The sequence below is a fragment of the Lathyrus oleraceus genome, chromosome 3 (genome assembly GCF_024323335.1).
Source record: "Lathyrus oleraceus cultivar Zhongwan6 chromosome 3, CAAS_Psat_ZW6_1.0, whole genome shotgun sequence".
NCBI classification, from domain to species: Eukaryota; Viridiplantae; Streptophyta; class Magnoliopsida; order Fabales; family Fabaceae; genus Lathyrus; species Lathyrus oleraceus.
This window is the reverse complement of record NC_066581.1, coordinates 286,349,569-286,371,589: the sequence shown is the minus strand read 5'-3', so window position 1 is coordinate 286,371,589 and position 22,021 is coordinate 286,349,569. Positions and strand designations below refer to the sequence as shown.

At 35.6% G+C, this 22,021-nt stretch overlaps 1 protein-coding gene across 4 annotated transcripts in view; it reads right to left on the bottom strand.

Annotated features, from left to right (window-relative positions):
• Nucleotides 1-623: 623 nt before the first annotated feature.
• The window catches only part of LOC127127088 (acyl-CoA hydrolase 2), a 28,926-nt gene continuing 7,528 nt past the window's right edge, over nt 624-22,021 (bottom strand). Inside the window, exons 1-17 of one of the 4 annotated variants that reach the window (XM_051056201.1) lie at nt 12,286-12,628; nt 12,075-12,167; nt 11,693-11,760; nt 11,362-11,458; nt 5,535-5,581; nt 5,298-5,423; nt 5,029-5,106; nt 4,862-4,949; nt 3,517-3,629; nt 2,397-2,459; nt 2,253-2,308; nt 2,007-2,111; nt 1,727-1,783; nt 1,370-1,471; nt 1,181-1,229; nt 1,009-1,077; nt 624-900 (exon numbers count right to left, since the gene is read on the bottom strand). In XM_051056201.1, the coding sequence (XP_050912158.1) occupies nt 823-900; nt 1,009-1,077; nt 1,181-1,229; nt 1,370-1,471; nt 1,727-1,783; nt 2,007-2,111; nt 2,253-2,308; nt 2,397-2,459; nt 3,517-3,629; nt 4,862-4,949; nt 5,029-5,106; nt 5,298-5,423; nt 5,535-5,581; nt 11,362-11,458; nt 11,693-11,760; nt 12,075-12,167; nt 12,286-12,301 (1,305 nt within the window). In that variant the 5' untranslated portion in view covers nt 12,302-12,628 and the 3' untranslated portion in view covers nt 624-822. Of the gene's footprint in view, nt 901-1,008; nt 1,078-1,180; nt 1,230-1,369; nt 1,472-1,726; nt 1,784-2,006; nt 2,112-2,252; nt 2,309-2,396; nt 2,460-3,516; nt 3,630-4,861; nt 4,950-5,028; nt 5,107-5,297; nt 5,424-5,534; nt 5,582-11,361; nt 11,478-11,692; nt 11,761-12,074; nt 12,168-12,285; nt 12,629-22,021 lie in introns of those variants that run through there. The other 3 variants (XM_051056204.1, XM_051056202.1, XM_051056203.1) reach the window with 3 other exon arrangements.

The window sequence follows — 22,021 nt, the reverse complement described above, 5'->3', positions numbered from 1 at the left end:
ATTGATGCTTCAATGGTTGGGAGAGGGAAATGTGAAATGTGTTTTTTTAAAACTTTTGAGAAAATGAAGGAGTAAGAGGGAAGGGTCTGACGCAGAACATAAAAGAAAAACGTTCGGAGATGCATCTCTAGACCATCCACTAACATTTGAATAAATGATGTTTAGAAAGATGCATTTTCATACGCACTTTTTCACATACAAAGTTGCATCTCCGAATTAAATTTTAACGTAAAAAGGATATATATTCAATTTGGTCTGAGAAATAGCTAAAATAGATGTGTTTGGAGATGAATCTCTAAACACTAAAGACATTATAGACATTATAGACTTTAAAAGAACAATTCTCCTAAAAACTTTAATACACACTTTTTGTCTTAAATACTAAAACAGTCATTAAAATTGTCCTTAATTCAGTCGTTAAGTAATAAACTATCGCTAAAATTGTAACTAATTCGATCGTTAAGTAGTAAAAATCGTCGCTGAGTTGCAGGAAAAATCAAAAGTGTGGATAAAAAAATTTATGAAGATAATTCTTTGAAGAAAATATTTTGCCAAACTAAAAACAAAATTTGAGATATTTATGATAATCACAAACATATTTAATTCAATAAAAAAAATTAAAATGATGTAGAAATTGCTTTTTGCCTATTAATTTACGCCACGTCATCATTTCAAATTTCAAATGTCATGTAAATTAATACTTAAATGGAGTGGGGGACAAAACCCCAAAAAATACTTCAAAAATAGACCAAAATCGATCAAAACTAATAAAAAAAATAAAGGGACCAAACTTGCAATTCTAATACTTTTTTTGGTAATAGTTCATAACTTAGAGTTGGTGGCTGATCTTTTGGGAATACGCTTCCTACCCAGGCCTTCTTGAAAGAATGAAATAAGAAGCTGCAATTCAACAATGGATAAACTTAAACAAGCTGAACCAAGGAAAAGAACACACAAACACATGAAAAGAAAGATAGAGGTAATAGATGAAGTGATGTAATCCTCTACCTCTCCCTTCTGATTGAACATTTGGCCTGTAACAAAGCCGCGTGCATTAAAGGCGGTAGGACTAAAGATCTGTAGAACAAAATCGTTTCAGGGCATTAACAACTTTACAACACATACCACACACAATTTTGTTGTTGCAGGTTTAGTTTCTTAAAATAATGAAGACACTCACCACAAATAGCACCCAGTCATCAGCTCTTATAGGTCTGTGAAACCACATGCTGAAAGAAAAATAAAAATTGAAAACGTCAAATACTAATAATAAGCTAGAAAGCTCGAAAACTTGCTATGCATGCCTCACATTTTATCATTTTAATATATAAATAGCCTATTATACAACCAAAAGGACAATGATACTTACGAGTGGTCCAAACTCATGACATCAATCTTTAAACCCCTCTGGCGGTGGGGATTCATACTTGCATGAACAGATACTAGATCAGCAGTAAATGCAGCCACACACCTGCAATGCAAACCATACATAGATTGTTTCATATAAGACCATTGATAAGCCAATTGTTTGAATTTATGAGATAGTTGGTTTGGATTTGACATAGGTTCAGCTTAGATGCATATGTACAATAAAAACGAATTTTCCGCAATCTATATTTTAACAAATTCTTCCATCAAAATCTTTCTCATAACAAGTTTTCCATGCAATTGCCAATTTCACTAAACTGTTTGAAAACACAGTATCCAACAACAAAAAGATATGTACCTATGCAAGGCCTCATCATCTGACAACTTTCCCTTTGCTCTAAACCAGAATTTCAAACTGCATTCAAATTTTAAACAAGTTTAGTAGATATGCAGTACCATAAAGAATCCCAAAGAGGCTATGAGAAAATGATTTACAAAGGAAGGAAAGCAAAAGATTTGCTGCATTCCTAAAGGTCCACTGAAGCTTTCCTTTGTCCTCTTTCCAAATCTTCCATAAAAAATAGCATATAATACTGGTATAAATGTAAGCAAATATTAGGAGAGAGCACCCAGCTAACCTAGGAGGAGACTTGGTCTGATTTGTTGAAGGACTAGGTTCACAGAACCGTATCTCTATAGGCCAGGGAATGAATTTAGCTGTAGCAACTTTGTTCCGGTAAGTTCTGAAGCAACCAAATTTGTAAATACAGCATAGAAAATCATCGTATAGACACATACCCTTATCTGGAATTGATTTAAATGAAAAATAAACAAATATAGAAAACTATTGCATCAAACCGGATATGAAGGATAATAAATTGTACCTTGGAAGACGAGGATCAGTAAGACGTTGCTCTCGTAACTCCTCCATTGATAAAAGCTATCAAAGAGAGGAAAATCTATTAGTCCAAACTTCGTTGATAGCAGCATTTGGCCTTTTTTTATTGAATAAAAATTGTGTTACTTGCCTCATCTGGGGTAGGGACTGATGGCATAGGCACTTCCTGGTGTTGAAACCCTAATTCCTCCTTCTGTAGAATTAAGGTTATAACATAAATAAATGTACCTCAAATATAAAGTAGAAACCATCAACTAGTCTTTGAGCATATATGCTGAAAGAACACGTGCCAATCGACTAAAGACAAAGATTGGCATCTTTGCATATATGCAACATCAACCATGTTAAATTTTTAAATCATGAAAAACTGAAACTGCACCTACAATGAGCCCATATCTCAGAAGATAGGGTCGGTAATATGACTCCCTATCACCAATAAAGTTTAAAGATAGATTGTTCACCTCTAAATATCTCTCAATGGTTTGACCGGTAGTTTTCTTTCTTAAAATATTGATACAAAAAACAGAAACTCCTGGGTTTATATTTTTTCTGGTTGGATTGACAATTCTAGACAGCATCTTATTTACTAATTGTGGATATTGCATTGAAACTCCTATTCCTGGCAGAACTAAATCCAATCAAGGATCTAGATAATCAATAGCGACCTGGATCGCCGCTATCTTGGCGATGCGGAGCCACGCCAAGGCTATCCGCGGAGGCAAGGTCGGTGGCGGCGCGGAATGGGGTCGCAGGCGCTCCTACGATTTTTCATGGGTCGCAGCCCGGAGCGGATTCTGGGCCACTTTCTTGTTTTTCACTTGAAAATTCAAAATTACTCCTTAAAATTAGAATATTTTAAGGGTAATTTGGGCTTTTGGCTTTCCTTTGAGTTGTAAGCTGTTTTAACCTAGCCGTCCGTTTCGTTCAAGGCTTCAAGCATGCCGTTCCCTCCGTTCATCCTCCTTTTATATAGTTGCACTATCTGGGTGTTCCCAAATGGCATTTCATTTTTTAATTCCCAGCAGTAACTAGACTGAACTAAGAAATATTAAGTTAAACTGCTTGGTTGCACTATCTGGTGTTCCCAAATGGCATTTCATATGTTATTATGCACTATTCATTTAAGAATGATAAGAAAATGCATATATGAAGAAAAAAGAGCGCATAACTTGACCTGATTTACAGCAAAATAAATAAATAGAAATGACTGAAAATTTATCCTACTCCAAGTCAAGAAGAATGAGGATTACCTGGAATGAAGCCAGCAAAGTGAATATAACATTTCCCTTTTGAATGGCATCCACTTTCCTTGTAGCAAAGCTTTTCCCATCACGCAGACGCTTAACTTTATATATAATTGGTACTGGAATAGGAAAGAGCACACAATGTATAACATTTTCACTATTTTAAACAAGCAAATGATTTATCCGTACTCATAACACACATTTTATGTGAATGATGACAATGAATCGCATGCTATAAATTTTCTATTTTGAAGAAAATATTGCTTGATTTTCTTAAACATGATCTATTATCTTAAAAAGGCAGAACCTTTATTAGAAGAACCTATAGAAGTCAACATAAACCAAACTCGAGGATTATTGAGACACCAACTATTTTGACAACAAAACATTGAAGTTATTTGATAGCACTGAGTTTGACTATCAACAAAAAGAACTCGAAATTACTTCCACGTAAGATGGTTAGATTGATCGAGAAGGAAAACAAGTCGTCTAAAATCCTTCCAAGGTGAACTCGATAGAAGGATCAACCCCATTATGAATCTATTTGCAGCAATTAATGTTGAAACCTCTATTGGTGTCAGCCCCTAGCTGTGTAATTGTGGCATTTGAGTTGTCTTCATTGAAGCCTCCAACACCTTCACTTTATTGGGTGTGAAGGGGTAGATTTAGTCTCAAGTTGTCTCGAGATATGGCCCGTGTAGTATTTATAAAGTTTGGGCACCCTCACCTTACAAACCGGTTTTGCAAAGATGAGTTAGACCCAATATAAAACCTAAGACTAATAATATCACAATCCAATGGATTTGAGAGAGATCATTAATCAGCCATCAATAAAAAGAACTTAACCAATTCAATCCATGTATTTTTATTTTGACACTTGCATGGGCTGGGATGGATTTATGTATGGATGGGATGGTTGGACAGTTGATACATGGATACCCCTTCCTTTAGATCGTTATATGAATAATGATATATAACTCAATCAGCTGTTTGATTCACAACTTCGCTCAAGATTTGGTTCTCTAAGACTATCTATGGGTTTCTCTTGTCTCAGTGCGATTTAAGCAAAATATAAACAATTTGAAGCTATTACACCTTAACAAACATGGACAACAGTAAAGGGAACTTGGTGATGAAAATCAAGGAGTTGGATTTGTCAAGAATAAAAATTGTAAACTGCCAACTAAAAATAAAATGGCAGCCATTTACAAATGTAATTTATAAACAAAATATTTAAAAAAAACTTGCTTATACAAATCAAATTTAACTGGCGGATAGAGAAAAGAAAAATGGATCAAAGGTAAATTACACCAGAGCACTGTCAACAAAGTTCAGGATTAAACGTGCTTACTGTTAACATCCCCCGCAAGAAGAAAATATGCATGCGAGCTATGAACAACCTTTAGACAATCAACAGACTTTGATACAGCAGCCAGTGCCTGGGGATTACACATTAAATCATAAGAAGTCTACCCTTAGAAAGTACTATATGAAGAAAATAAAGTAATTTTATCATACCTGTCCAACTAATTGTCCCCCAAACACGTGCCCAAACTTTGGAGCATCTGGAAGAGTTATACCTTGAAAAGTATCAACCTTACAAAGAGAAAGAGCAGAAAGATATAAAAGGCTTAATGCTTTTGCAAAATAAAATAAAATATAAAGCATAATTATAGGAAATTTAGTGTATTACTATTTATTATCGAAGATAAACCAGGACAATAATTCTTCATTCTCTAGTAACATATATCAATCAATTATAGCATATCATGTGTATTATTGGGCACCTCTATTGGTTCCAAATGCAATATATGCTCTACAGGTGAGCATGTCTCGAGAGATTTTTCTGCACTCCAGATAGACTCTGGCTGCAGCAGTGCCGAGTGCTCATGAGGCAGCACTAGACAGGATAGCTGCATAAAAAAAAAGTTGTTACAGGATTGAAAAAACATTTTATTTACAATCATATCATGTTGATATTGGAAAGTAGTAGGAGTGTAGGACAATAAACCAAAAAGGGGAACCTTGGTCAAAGCTACGACATCAGCATGGTGAACTGCATTTGATAAACCTGCAAGTCGCAAGTTCACATTAGTCTTCTGTAATTATAGTTATGAACCTTAGTTATGAAGTAATAATAGTCTCTGGTGCATTTAATGTAACAAGGAAGCTCTAACCAAAAAGCTCATTCACAAAAATCTAACAAAACCTACTGATAGATATGGCAAGGTGTATAGTAGGACACGTAAGAAGAGAGAGATGAGGAATAGTGTTACTCCCACTCAAAACTAATTCTGTTAGCAGCACATGGGAGAGGTGTCAGGTGGCAGGAAGAGAGAGAAATCCAGATCTGAGGGAATATGTGCAAAGAGAATGTTCCTTTGTCAGTATGCATGATTTGAGTCTCATTTTCATAAGAGAGATAAGGCCTCTCGAAGAGCTTGACCCTTTTCTTCATCTTTTCTTTCCATTTTCATGCTAGTTTACTGTATTCTGCTAGATCCCATATGAACTCTAGCCTTATTTCATCAATAATATTCATCAATTGACTTACTTGTGTCACTGTTCCATTTCTATTGTTGCTAGACTACTGTTTTGATCCTAACAATTTGGTATCTAGAGCCTTGGTTTCGTTTTTCCTGTGGATGGTCGTTACGAGAAGCGTTATGGAAAATCGTGTTGAACTGATAGAACAGTGGATGGGTAACATGGAAGCGTCCATGGAACAGATTCGTCAACTCGTTTTAGATCAACAGTCACGACCTCAAGTCACCGTTGATCAGATACGTCAACTCATTCAAGAACAACAAACGCGGCGTCAAAGACGTAAAGGGCATGAGGACCGGCGAGACGACGACGGCGAGGGAAGCGCTTTCAGCTCAGAATCAGGGGAATCGCGACCACGACACCATTATCATAACAATAACCAGAGAGGCGGAATTTTTGGAGGAAGGAGGCGATTGGAGATTCCGATATTCAAGGGAGAGGATGCGTATGGGTGGTTGGTGCGGGTGGAACGTTGTTTTCGACTCCACGAAATTCGTACGCAAGATAAGGTGGACACGGTGGTGTTAGCGATGGAGGACAGGGCGTTGAATTGGTTTCAATGGTGGGAAGAACAAACACCGTTGAGGAACTGGGAGGAGTTCAAACTAGCTGTGATTAGAAGGTTTCAACCTGGATTGCTGCATAATCCATTAGGACCATTGTTGAGCTTGAAACAGAAGACAACAGTCATGGAATATAGAGACAAGTTTGAACTCTTGGTAGCTCCGTTACGAAGGGAAGAAAGAGGTATGCTGGGGTCTATTTTCCTGAATGGTTTAAAGGAAGAAATTCAGGCAGAGTTGAAGCTCTATGACAATCACGATCTGGCAGATGTGATGGATCATGCGTTGCTAATTGAAGGAAAAAATGAAGTAATGGAGAGAAAGAGTACTGGGTGGAAGGATAGGGGAGGGACTTATAAATTCAAAGATCCTGGAGAAGTGTGTGGTGCTAAAACAGAAAGTGGAAAAAAAGGAGCTGGACCCACTGACAGATACAGGGGAAGAACCCAGCAGAATTGGAAGAAAGGAGTAAAAAAGGGTTATGTTTCAAGTGTGGAGACAAGTGGAATAGGGACCATACTTGTAAGTTCACATGAGTTTGAGGCTATGTGAAAGTAGTAGTGAGGAAGAAGAAGGAGTGAAGGAGTCATTAGAGGAGAGGGAAATGATAGCTGAGCTGAAGACTTTGCAATTGTCCCTGCAGAGTAGGGAAGGGTTTACTTCTAACAAATCCTTCAAGGTGTGGGTCACTGTGAATGAAAGAAAGGTGTTAACATTGATTGATTCTGGGGCTACCAGCAATTTCATTGATTCCAAGTTAGTAACAGAATTGAAATTGAAGGTGGTAGATACTCCAGTATATGTGATTGAAGTTGGAAATGGTGAAAGGGTAAGGAATCAAGGGGTGTGTGAGGGGTTACAGTTTCAGGTGCAAGGGGTGGAATTTAGTCAACATTTTTTTCTAATGGAGTTAGGAGGGTCTGATATGGTGCTAGGAATGGATTGGTTGGCCAACTTGGGTAATATTGAGGCAAATTTTGGAGAGTTATGCCTGAAATGGAAGCAAGGAAGACAGAAATACAGTATACAAGGTGACCCTGCTTTGTGTACCCGACAAGCTTCATGGAAAGCTATGCTCAAAGCTTTGACAGATGAAGGGATGGGATTTTATTTGCACTCCATGGAGGCCAAACAGGCTGGGAATAACACCAAGACACCGGAATGGGAGAGAATCCTGGAACTATTTGAAGAAGTATTTAATCTCCCCTCAGGGTTACCTCCTCCCCGAGAACATGACCATGCTATCCTACTCAAACATGACGCTGCTATTCCAAATCTCCGACCATATAGGTACCCTTTTTATCAAAAAAATGAGATTGAGAAGATAGTAAAAGATATGTTGCAGGCTGGAATCATAAGGCATAGCACTAGCCCTTTCTCAAGTCCAGTTTTATTGGTGAAAAAGAAAGATGGAGGATGGAGATTTTGTACTGATTATAGGGCTTTGAATAAGGTCACAATACCTAACAAATTTCCTATACCGGTTATTGAAGAGCTACTAGATGAATTGGGGGGTGCAGTGATATTCTCTAAGTTAGATTTAAAATCTGGCTATCACCAAATCAGGATGAAGGAAGCTGATGTAGCCAAGACAGCTTTTAGGACTCATGAAGGCCACTATGAGTATTTGGTTATGCCTTTCGGGCTAACAAATGCTCCTTCCACATTTCAAGCACTCATGAATGAAGTGTTGAGGCCTTTTCTGAGGAAGTTCTGCCTAGTGTTTTTTGATGATATACTAATCTACAGTAAGGGTAGGGAGGAACACCAACAACATTTGACTGAGATTTTACAAGTGCTGAAAAGCAACAGACTGTTTGCCAACAGGAAAAAGTGTTCATTTGCACAGGAGGAGATTGAGTATCTGGGACACATCATTTCGGGAAAGGGTGTATCAGCTGACCCAAAGAAAATAGCAGACATGTTAAAATGGCCCAGGCCTAAAGAGTTGAAAGGATTGAGAGGGTGTTTGGGATTAACAGGGTACTACAGGAAATTTGTGAAAATTATGGAAGGATTGCTTGGCCTTTAACTCAATTACTCAAGAAGGATAGTTTTGTTTGGAGTGGTGAGGCTCAAGAGGCTTTTGAGAAGCTTAAGGAGGCCATGACCACCATACCAGTGCTAGCTATGCCGGATTTTGGAAGGGAATTCATCCTAGAAACAGATGCCTCAGGAAAAGGAATAGGAGCTGTTTTAATGCAAGAAGGGAGGCCTATTTCATACATGAGTCAGACCTTGTCTGACAGGGCTCAGAAAAAGTCTGCATATGAGAGGGAGCTCATGGCAATTGTGATTGCTATTCAAAAGTGGAGACCCTATTTGCTAGGGAGACACTTCAAAGTCCACACTGACCAGAAGAGCTTGAAGTTCATTACTGAGCAGAAAACAATGGGGGAGGAACAACAGAAATGGATTTCAAAATTGTTGGGATTTGACTTTGAGGTTAAATACAAACCAGGGAAGGAGAACAATGCAGCTGATTCCTTATCAAGACAGATGCAGTATGTTCATATCACAACAGTTCAGTGTGAAGCTTGGGAAGGATTGGAGGAAGAAGTCCAAGGTGATGAAAAACTAAAGGCTATAGTGCAAGCGTTGTTAGCAGATCCTACTAGTCAAACTGGTTTTCAGCTCAAAGGTGGTAGGTTGTATCATGAAGGCAGAATAGTGGTTCCCAAGCAATCACCCAGAATTGCTTGGTTCTTACATGAATTCCATGATACTGCTGTGGGAGGACACTCAGGATACCTAAGGACTTACAAAAAAATTGCTAGTGTGGTGTATTGGGAGGGTATGAGAAAGAGGATACAAGAGTATGTGCAAGCTTGTGAAGTGTGTCAAAGGAATAAGTATCAAACCTTGAGTCCTAGAGGATTGTTACAACCTTTGCCTATACCAACACAGACATGGAGTGACATTTCCATGGACTTCATAGGAGGGTTGCCTAAGGTGCATGGAGTGGATACTGTGATGGTAGTGGTGGATAGATTGACAAAATATGCTCATTTTCTTCCTGTGAGCCATCCTTATACTGCTAAGGACATTGTTGATTTATTCATAAAAGAAGTGGTCAGGCTGCATGGTTTCCCTAGCTTAATAATCTCTGATAGAGATAAGGTTTTTTTAAGTAATTTCTGGTCTGAGTTGTTTAAATAGGCAGGTACGAGTTTGAAATACAGCAGTGCTTACCATCCTCAGTCAGATGGGCAAACTGAGGTGGTCAATAGGTGTATAGTAGGACACGTAAGAAGAGAGAGATGAGGAATAGTGTTACTCCCACTCAAAACTAATTCTGTTAGCAGCACATGGGAGAGGTGCCAGGTGGCAGGAAGAGAGAGAAATCCAGATCTGAGGGAATATATGCAAAGAGAATGTTCCTTTGTTAGTCTGCATGATTTGAGTCTCATTTTCATAGGAGAGATAAGGCCTCTCGAAGAGCTTGACCCTTTTCTTCATCTTTTCTTTCCATTTTCATGCTAGTTTACTGTATTCTGCTAGATCCCATATGAACTCTAGCCTTATTTCATCAATAATATTCATCAATTGACTTACTTGTGTCACTGTTCCATTTCTATTGTTGCTAGACTACTGTTTTGATCCTAACACCTACCTGTTTTCGACTAATAAAACCTGGTTTGTATAGCTACAAAAATTCTAACTAATTCCATATTTCCAGTGCAGAATATTGTTGAAAATAGAGGGCGGCTATGTTAAACTACTTTCTCTTGTGTGTAATGATGTGTCAAAATACAGAGTACCAAAACAAATTTATACTAGTAAATAGTAATAGACTTCTGATACATGTTAGCAATGTTAAGAAATCTAGAGGAAATAAGGAAACGGGTTAGGCAATCTTTGAGCTCATAAACGCTAATCTAGAGGCCATAAGGAAACGGGCCGACAACTATGAAGCACGGACACCCCGAACAAGATCCCGTCACTGACATAGAGATACCGGTAATAATTTTAAAAAATGAATAAATTAAACGTAATAATAAGTGTCGGTGCATATGACCGACATTGACATGGACACTGACACGCCTTTTTTCAGAGATGTCGGTGCTCTACATAGGCCGACAATCTTTGAAAAGTGAAAACTAATACTAACATATTAAAAGCTAGAAAACTGAACTAAGTAGATAAAGAAGAATCGCAGCAATAGAATATTTCAAACACTCTTTAACACAATCTTTATGATCGATCCATTTCTAAGAGAAAAAATAGGATGCTTGCCTCATAACTTGATAACATCTTAAAGGGCACGTTGACTTTTAGAAAAATGGAACGTACTCCTCTTAGAGAAATACTATTAAAAAGTGTGATGCTAATGCTAGCACTCCTCTTACAGAAATATTAGCCTTTTGTTCTGTTTACAATTACCCATGCTAACTTTTCAAAATATTTTTCATCTTTTCTTAATTCAGATTTGTATACATTATTCATATTTTAACTAATTTTATTTGTTGTATTCTAGGGTCTCTTGTAATTTATAAATTCTGCCATATGCTCATGCTCACAATGTATTTTACCCATACCTCATATTGTGTCCTTGCTTTCTAGATTCTAACATTTCTGCCCAAGCTAAAACTTAGAAAGCTTTGACCTTACAAGATAGTTTCTAGATATTCTGTTAGGCCTTGATTACCCAAACCAAGCCTATAGCTTTGGAAATGATGGGAAAATATTTACAAATTAAAGAGCAGTTTTGAACATAGCTGCATACGCAAGAAGTTATTACCAAAACCAAAATAGTCATATCTCTTCAGTTGAAACTCAAGATCCTTTTCATCATCAGAAATGCCAGATCGAATAACCTCAGCCTGCAAACCAAGAAACTGAACTTTCCGCACAAAACTGTAAAATTTTAAAGAATAAAATTGCATAAGCAAAATCTTAACACCCTATTCTCCATCATAATCATTCGACCTCTACATCACTACAAACAATCCAATAATACTTGTACATTACTCTCTGGCCTTAAATATAAGCAAAAAAAAGAGTTTTGTTTAATTTATTTTGCTTACATTTAAGACCATAAGAAAGAAAGAGAAAAAAAAAAAAGAGCATACCTCTCCTTCCCAAATGAAGTAAAGACCCTCTCCAGCCTCTCCCTCGCGAACAACACAATCTCCTGGCTCTACACAACAACCAACCATTCAATAACAGAAAACATGAATGCATGTAAGATATTTTATCAACCATCCTTCCATTAAACCAAACATCACTTCCCATAAATTTTCAAAATTCTTTAAACAAATAGAAATTTTCTAAAATACATCAAACTCAATAACAATTTTTAAAAAAAAACTACCACTGCATAATCAAACATTGTTTTTTTCTCCTCCTTCAGGAGATTTAAAGAACAAAACTTCCAAATCCCAATGTTTGATTAAACAACGAAAAAATACAAAATAATCAAAATTAAAATTGATTAGTGATTAATTTAATTACCATAGTTTTTGATAATCACAAGCTGAGATAAGTTTTGTAACGACGACCTAGGAAGCCTCTGAAGCAAAGGAACGCAATTGAGGAACTCGAAGACTGAAACAAGATCAAACAGAGTGAACCAACTCAAATAATGCTAACGCAAATTCAAACTCAAAAAAATCAAAAAATAAATAAATAATCGTAACAGAGAAAATGAATCTACGGAACTCACCTTCTTCCCTCGCCATTACACTATGAGAAGGGGTTTAAGATTTAGAACAAAATGAAAGATTCCACACACAAAGCAAGTGAAAGGAGAATAACCTATCACTATTAAAACTGGTATGTTCTTTCGGATATGGTTCTTAATACATTTTTTAAATTGTCATAAAAATTGAAAATTAGAAAAACCAGGTGAACTAATAAGATTTTCATCTTCAAGCGCCACTGATCGAAATTATTCATTTTAGTTAACTTTTCAATCCCATACTTTATTGACGGCATCTTCTCCATATTCACCGTATCAATTTGTTCTGAAAACCATGTCGAAATTACAAAATACCAATTTGGTGTGAAAACTCTGAAGGATAAAAAAGAAGAAAGCAATAAAGCAATAAAAATAAAATGAATTTGGTTATAAAGTGATATTCCTAAGCAATAGCAAATAATCTCTCTCATCCTAATTATGATTTGCATTAGAGATTAGTATGTTATTTATAAAAAAACTAAGATACTAAACTAATGAATTTTTACCCAGTGATTCATTACACAAATTAACTTAGAGAACAACCTTTGAACAAACTCTATAACATTAAGGGAACAAACTCTTGGGCTTTCATCTTCAAACGTCACAGACCAAAATCGTTAACTCCAATGAACTTTTCAATCTCATACTTTATTTTTTTTATAAGCACTTGTATTAATACGCACAAGGGGTGCAACCCAATACAAAGGGACACAAGTTACAATCCAATGAAATAAGAAGGATTAACAAACCATAATTCTCTATTAATATCTATACTCCCTTTAGACAATATAGAAAACCAATCCCACCCAATTGATTTAATAATCAATAAAATCTCTACCACATTCTAAATGGAATGTTTAGAAACCAAATTATTCCTAGCATTGCAAATGCTCCAACAAACCAAAGACCAAATAAAAGCGAACAAAGACGACTTCACTCTTCCATCCAAATTGATGGCATCTTCTCACCGCACCAATTTGGTGTGAAAACGATCCCAAAATTACAAAGTATAATTGATTTCTTGATTGGTAAAAAACTCACAAGGATAGAAAAAAAGAAAACAATAAAAATAATAGCAAATAATCTCTTCCATCTTAATTAGGATTTGCATTATACAAGAATGAGAGATTAATAAGTTATTTATAAAAAAAACTAACCTATCAAACTAATGGACTTTTACACACAGATTTATTACATAAACTTAAACAATTGATCATAACAAACAGATTCAATTCTACATGCTAACAATCCTAGCATACTTCGACTACAACATGTGAGCAGACTTTGACGGCAGGTTAATAATCATGTCAGATTGTCAAATCAAGAAATATCAATACTATTAATAGTTATATTAATAGGATTAATAATTATATTAATAATCTACTTAGGAATAAACTATTACTAAAAAATTTAAATTATTTTATAAAAATGTTTATTTTCTATTTAACTCTATAAATATGTAATTTTTATTAACTTTTCACTTTCTACACATTAAAAACTTTAAAAGATCATAAATAATTGTCTCAAATATGCTAGTAAAAGAATATATTTTAATTATTCCGTATTCGTATAAAAACTGTATTTAAGGATGAACAATATAAAGTGAACTTAGCGGAAGGAGATGAGATAAATCAGAGGATTATGCATATTAAGAGATGTGGATTTGACAGATCAATGCAAATCTGATTTTTAGTATTAAAACCTAATTTATTTTCTAAACAATGTCCATAAAACTAAGGATTTGTTTGTATTGTTATTTCATAAAGTGACATAAATATATTAAAAACTGTTTTTTTTAAACAATATCTATAAATTAGATAATTTGATTGTACTGTTATGTCATAAAGTGTCATAAATTATAGTTAAACCTTTAATTGAATTACATATTAGAATTTTATTGGAAAATGCTTAAAAAACAGAAGTGAAAAAATAGAGAGTGAGATAGAAACTCTCTTTGAAAAAACTCACAACTATTATAGGTGAACGGTCACCCGAAGAAAATAGGCATGAGGCACTGAATGAATAATTATTGTTTAATATAAATATAGTGTTTCAAAGGTACCCTCAATCTTTTCCAAGCTAATACATGTGAGATACTAAATGAGTATCATAGTGATGTTCGATTTTCTATCGCAAACTTTATTCTGCTAATAAATTCATCAACTGGCATGGTTCCAAGCTCCCCACCGAACATATATCTAACGGTAAATGTTTGTGTTTCAATTTCCTTTGACCCAACAACAACCATTAATGGAATTTTCTACTTTTCTGCATTTCTGCATTTTTTATAAGCTTTCGAAGATGCTCTCCATGACAAGCCTTAGCTCAGATGCCATGTTTTTTCAGTTTGTCTGTCACATCTTTGCAGTATTCAAGCTAATTGCAAATGCACAAATAATTCTCATTAATTCACTGCCCATTATACAAAACAAATCTACAAACATTTCTTAAGTAGTCAAAGGTTACCTGGGCATCAGTAACAGATAAAGTTCGGGCTTGTATTGGAGAAAGCCATAACGAGAAATCCCTATCATAATGCTCTATAAGAACATCGAAGAATATTTCCAAGGATCCAAGCACTTCTCTATGAATCATTATAGGTCTTTTTTTTTTTAGAGTTTGAATCAACATATGTGATGTCGAAACGTTCAAGTAAATTAAAATCAACATGATAAAGTTCAAAAATGATTAAGTCATCCAAATAGTGAAATAGCTCTAACTTCCAAGAAACTTACTTCATTCAAAATCGAGTAAACAATATACAAGTAAATACACATAATAATAACAACATAAGTACAAACCCTAAAAATAGTAAGAGATTTAAGACAAAGTTTATTATAGTTAATGGTCAACGTTCCTTACAGCTTAAGTTATTAGATGGAGGGACATGAATAGTTTCATATCTAATTCCTCTTCTGCAACACCAAACCAACAAAGCATAATACACTTTATAATTTTGTAGGATTCTAGAGGGAGACAACCATTCAAATCAAGTTCCAAACGATACAAAACAAAATGCAGCAAAGTTGTCAATGAACAACTCTTACATGATATGAAAACAATCAAGAAAACATGACCACAAAACAATCAACTTATACAATTTATATTGGATTACCAACAATCACATAAATAGGGGGGATTGTAATTTAAAATGTGTGTCACCATGCAGGGGGAGAAAACTGAATAAGAAAAATCAAGAAAACATTCTCACTAGAGATAATTAAAAAGCCTGTAATATTGATATTGGTTCTATACATATCATGTAATTTTTCATGGTATATTCAAGAAACTTTCCAACCATACTCTTGACATTATCGTGCATTGTCACAAAGATATATTAAAACATCGTCAAATTTACTGATAATATGACTTAGATTGAGATAGTATATAAACCATCACAAAACCCGTGAACAACAGTTCTCATCAATTACACAAATTAGACAAAATGTTAAAAGCATACACGTTGAGTTGCCTATGCAATCGCAAACTCAACATGTCCAAATCCTTTAAACCTCCCATCCTCATCTGAAGCAGGATGAACATCAACAACTTCTCTGTATTCTTGAAAGAATTTTTCACTGGAACATTCAAAGTTAGATAGTTCTTATTTAGCAAGGTAACCAAACATCACATGATTGAGAGAGAAAATAAATACATGTCAGATGGTTGGACACTGAATGACAGGTTCTCAACAAAGCATCGAAATTACTCATATATGACTGATGAGAATTAGTTTATCCATGATTTACTTAATAGGCACTAATGCAACATTAAGGATATTGCAACAACACAAACCACTCTCATGGACACAAGTCTTCCTCCTATGCAAACTAGTTATAATCATACCATTGAATAAAAGTCTAATTCCCCTATTCGTCTTAATCATCTTTCATTCATGACTGTCACATTAAGACCATTTATCTCTCATACAACATGGTAGACAGTCTGTTAGTGATTATGGTCAAAACCCTTTTTTCTCGTTTCGACTTTAAAAAAATTTATTTCTTTTACAAATGTGAATTCTTCTTTCTTTTAAAGGATTCAACCACATTTCTTTGGATTAAATGATCGGGTGAGAGCCACCTAATTTACTAAAATGCGACTTTTCCTTTTTATTTATTTTTTCTGCATAAAAGACCATTCACTTATTATTCGTTGATTGTCTTACTCAGTGACTACATATGGTGCCTGACTGGATAGAGAAACTACTTTGAGGATATTTTCAACAAATACAAACTTAAGACTAAAATTCAATGGAGACTTAAACTAATGTGCATAATTGAGAGTCATGAGGTGTAGGGCAATACCGATTTTGTCGGATTTTCCCAAGTTCTCTTCATCGCCTATGTACTTTCGAATCAAACTGAGTTTCCTAAGTCTTTGCAATATTTTTTGTATGACTAAAGAAATCCGGAAATTCAATAATAAGTGGAAAACCACGCATAAATGACTCGACAACACATGCAATGACTCAACTAACGATTAAATTGAAATCCTAACAATATGAAACAAATAACATAAATATAAATCTAACTAGAAAGCGATAAATGAAAGCTAGTAAAGTTCATCCCCCACACTTAAATCAAACATTGTCCCTAATGTTTCAATATAAGGTGAAGAAGGAAAGAGAAAACGTGCGTGTAATGCTCAGTAACGGCCACGACCTCGGCCTCTAAATTCACCCCTACCATGTTAAGGGTGTGGCATGCCTACATGCTGCATGTATTCTTGAAAATCGCCCATCCCAACCCGCACTCCTTCCATTTGTTCTATCAGTTCTGCCATGTTATGCTTTGTGTGCTCCACGAATCGAATTGTTGTGTCTGTATCTGCTAGATGGTGGACATCATCTTGATCTGCTGCCTCTGCAATTCAGCCTGTTGCACCTGCATATCCCTAAGTTGTTGGTCACGTTCCACATATGCATCGTGACGGACACACAGCTGCAGAGGACGCCGTCTAGTGAGGTCAAGATGCCCACATAGTGATATTCCTCGCGGGACTGATGTCCGAAGGAGGTACCTGCAAAATGGTCAGCAGAGAAATGTGTGGTGTGTGTAGGAGATACAGGAATATGGGGCGAGTGATTCGATGGTGGTGGTGGGTCGTCTGGTGGTGGGTCGTCCCTTATCAGTTCCATATCAATATATGCACCATCCTCAGGAAGAAGCTGGTTAACACCCTCATCCTTGTTATCTCCTATATCAAAGATCTAGTTATGGTTATCGTGTACATCAATGCGTCTAGGGTCAAGCGGCACAATGCTATAAATCTCACGATGAGCGATCATGAGGGTATATCTACCGGGCCTTTTGGCCCTAACAATATACTGTGAACGACATGCAGCAATGTCGAGGGCAAAATAGCCTAAAAAGGCACTATAAGGATGAAGCTCATGCTCTAAGCCCAAGGAAACAACAAGGGAGGTTATCAAATCTCCTACAACAATGGATCCCGAGGAAGATCTAGATACAGTCATCGGGTGGGGGAGCAGAAATGCCACCGCATTTACCCGACTAGGCCTAAAAGCACAATGAATGAAAAATAGTTCTCTTTTACTGACACTTTCACTATCCCCACGACCGAAAATAGTATTACATAGAATCTTTTGAAAATAGCGGATCGCGGGTTATGGATATGTGAACTTTTCTTTTCATCCATATCGGCAATAATCTCATCAGTAATGTGATGCTATAAGTCACAAAAATCTCTCTGGAAGAGATCATCTTGGTCATCACAAGGGATCTCAGGATCGCGCAAACACTGTAATAGTTCCGCTACTTTGGCTAAAGTCAAATAGTACTCGCGATTAAACATGCAGAATGTGACTGTGGAAACAAAGTATCTTGTGCGCGGTACCGATGAGTATTCATATGAACTCAAAAATTCAAGTGTTAACCTCTAATAAGTGTTATGCCTAAGAGATGTTAAATTCTGAAGACCAAACCTATCTATCATATAGTATATATTAACGTAAAATCAAACTAAAATTCAGTTATATTAAAGTTAAAGGAGAGTGAAAATTCATACATAAATAAAAAAATTAAGATAACTCATACATAACATTTGTCTGAAAATACATTGAAAATACCCAAAAGATGATACATCCCAATATAAACTATTGGATATGTCTAATCGCATGCCTCCTCCTCCACATGTATTGTACAATATTTCGTAACTTAAAAACTATGCGCTCCACTAGGGACAATTGAGGACTGCCATCCACAAAGACTCATTGACTTTATGGTTGTTCTACACATCTCCGCAACACGCTAACATACCGCTGCCATGCTCTCTGCTTGCTCATCCCGAACCTCAAGTACCTCCTGGTTAGTTGGCCTAGGTGGTTCTTCAGAAGTGGTTGGTGTCATGATAGAGTGTGACACCCTATAGAACCATGTCATGTAGCCCTTAGCACAAGCCCAGTGTACATGAGTTGGCTCCTTGTGCTCCTCTTATACCAAGTGACTCTCAAAATCCTCCAATATTGAATCAAGATCTCTGCGGCGCACGTCGGGAGGAACAGACTCATGGGGAGGTCTCATAATAATCTACAAGTAGTCAAACTAGTGCATCACTAGCTCGGGGAGATAGGGATGCATAAGAGATGCGCCACATCCTAGCCAGTCGATGTATAAGGAAATAACGTCAAACTGACGTATCTGGCGGTGACCCTCGTACGGGCAGAAGCAAACGTTACCTGGTACCATACAGTCAGGAAGACTCTGAATGGCTCGATCGTATTATTTCCCCTTAACGAAACAAAAGCGGGTGATGCGAAGGAAGTGGGACATGATCGTCCAGGAAAAATGGTTCGCATACAATATTAATAACAAGTGTAACAAATGAATTATGAAAATATTAGTAACAAGAAATTATCGTAAGCAACGTGCAACACCCTGTCATCTACTTTGTTTTCCAAGGACAAGTCTCGTCGAGCTTCGAGTATAGGTATACCAAACAGACGACCCCCAGTTGTACTTGTGAATCGCACTCAGGTCTGTGAAGTACTTGAGGTATACAACATTGAAACATGTTGCAATTTTGTCCACAAATATGGACGTGCCAACCAAAAACAAGAGGTAACACATCAATGCACAATGTCGGTGGTACTCAACCTACACATCATCTCATATGGCATCTGTAGCCCTCTTCACATGATCATTGAAAAAGGGTTTCCAAAAAGCTAAATCGTGCATGAGCACCTCTAGTGCGAGTTACCTCCTCTGATGCCTTACCAGGGTCATCCCCTAACAGGGTGACTGTCAGATCGACCCCTTCCTGTCGCCCGATCCACCCGTGGTCCAGTAATTTTCCCCTGATGGAAATATGCAGAAGGCAAAAGATGTCATCCAAAAGTGATGGTCATCTCTCCTATAGGTAGGTGGAAATATGATGTATTTGAGTGTCACATCTCTGCAAAAGCCCCATGCATGTCATGGTTTATGGTCAAGAATGTAGATGAACATAAGCCATCAAGACCGAAATACTGAATAACATCATCAAACCAACAATCAGTGGGTTGTGGCAATACTAGTATCTTTCTGTAGTGGTTAATAATTTCCAAACACTCACTCTCATGAAAAAAGAAAATGTAATTAGTATGGATTAATTAGTTGACAACATATGTATTTCAAAAGACAAGAAATGTATCTTTCATTCTTGACTTGTCTAGCAGCATGCTCTACATTATTATAAAGTAATGAGGTGTCATACGACCCTCCTAGATAACTCTCTAATGTGGTATCCTGATCGGCTTCCTCGTGGGCTTCAAGGTCAATATGAGCCCCATGATCATCAAGTTCTCTTATATCATATGCATAAAATGCTTGAGAGAGTCGACTACAAGAACCAGACGGTCGGGCATACAAATTAGATGCATCATCAAACGAGTTATCAGTAACTCGTGGCCTCATGGTCCTCGTTGTTGGCCTCTCATATCATACCGACACGGTTTAGGACACACGCTTGAGCCAAATCGATCAGTGTTATCTTCAGCCATTGCATCTGCATTATAAAACATAGACAAATATAAACAGCATGCCCAGAGAAATTCACAAAATGTCTCAATCTTTTGACTGAGACAAATTCAGAGATGTATCTCCGAAAACAATGTAGAGTAAATCTGGAGATGCATCTCCGGACAAACCTATGATTGTCTCATGGCATATATGCCATTTTTTGCCCTACGAATCCCCAAAACACCTCATTGCATTTTGTTCTAACCTACCTATTTCGTTTACACTACCACATAAAGTGCCTAAAACATCAAATGTGTATCCTAAAAAGCTAACTACAAATCAAAACAAAAAAAAAATGAAAAACTTACCAAATGAACTTGATTGATGAGAGGGAGACGTTTAGATGTTATGAGATGCTGAAAAGAAAGAGAAATAGCTTCATTGATGCTTCAATGGTTAGGAGAGGGAAATGTGAAATGTGTTTTTTTAAAACTTTTGAGAAAATGAAGGAGTAAGAGGGAAGGGTCTGGCGTAGAATATGAAATAAAAATGTCCGGAGATGCATCTCTAAACCACTCACTAACATTTGAATAAATGATATTTAGAAAGATGTATTTTCATACGCACTTTTTACATACAAAGATGCGTCTCCGAATTAAACTTTAACGTAATATTCAATTTGGTCTGAGAAATAGTTAAAATAGATGTGTTTGGAGATGAATCTCTGAACACTAAAGACATTATGAAATTTTCACAATAGTATGGGAGCATTCATAAGGATGGAAAGAATATTTCTCCAAATATAAAAAGAGATTGGCCCAATGAATTAGTGTGTTGCATATTAGATTATAATGTTAAGTGATCTGTTTAACTTTGGTTGACTAATCTTTTTTCCTTACTTTTACACATTACAATTAATTACTCCTAAAAATCTTCTAAAAAACAATATAATTATAAAACAAAGTTATTCTGAAAAAATAAATAAATCATTACAAATTTATAATAATTTAATTTATATTTTTTAAATAATATAATAATTTATATTATTAAAAAAATAAAGAATAATTTAATATTTTCTAATTTAATATTTTTATATATTGAAATAAAAAAAATTAAATATGTTTGTAATCCTATAAAATATTTCAAATTTTATTTTTAGTGGCTCAAAATATTTCTTTAAAAGAACAATTCTCCTAAAAACTTTAATACACACTTTTAATCTTTAATACTAAGACCGTCGTTAAAATTGTCCTTAATTCAATCATTAAATAATAAACTATCACTAAAACCGTAGCTAATTCAATCGCTAAATTGTAAAAATCATTGCTGAGTTGTAGAAGAAATCAAGAGTGTGGATGAAAAAATTGATGAAAACCATTTTTTGAAGGAAATATTTTGCCAAACTAAAAACAAAATTTGAGATATTTATAATAATCACAAACATATTTAATCCAATAAAAAATAATTTTAAATGAAGTAGAAATTGCTTTTTGCCTATTAATTTATGCCGCATCATCATTTCAAATGTAAATTAATACTTAAATGGAGTGGGGGACAAAACCTCAAAAAATACTTCAAAAATAAACCAAAATCGATCAAAACTAATAAAAAATAAAGGGACCAAACTTGCAATTCTAATATCTTTTTGATAATACTTCCTCCGTTTTTTATTATACGTCGTTTTTGACAAATTATAAAGGATTTTACAAAATTATCTTTCAAAGATAAATTATGAAGGATTTTACAAAATTATCTTTCAT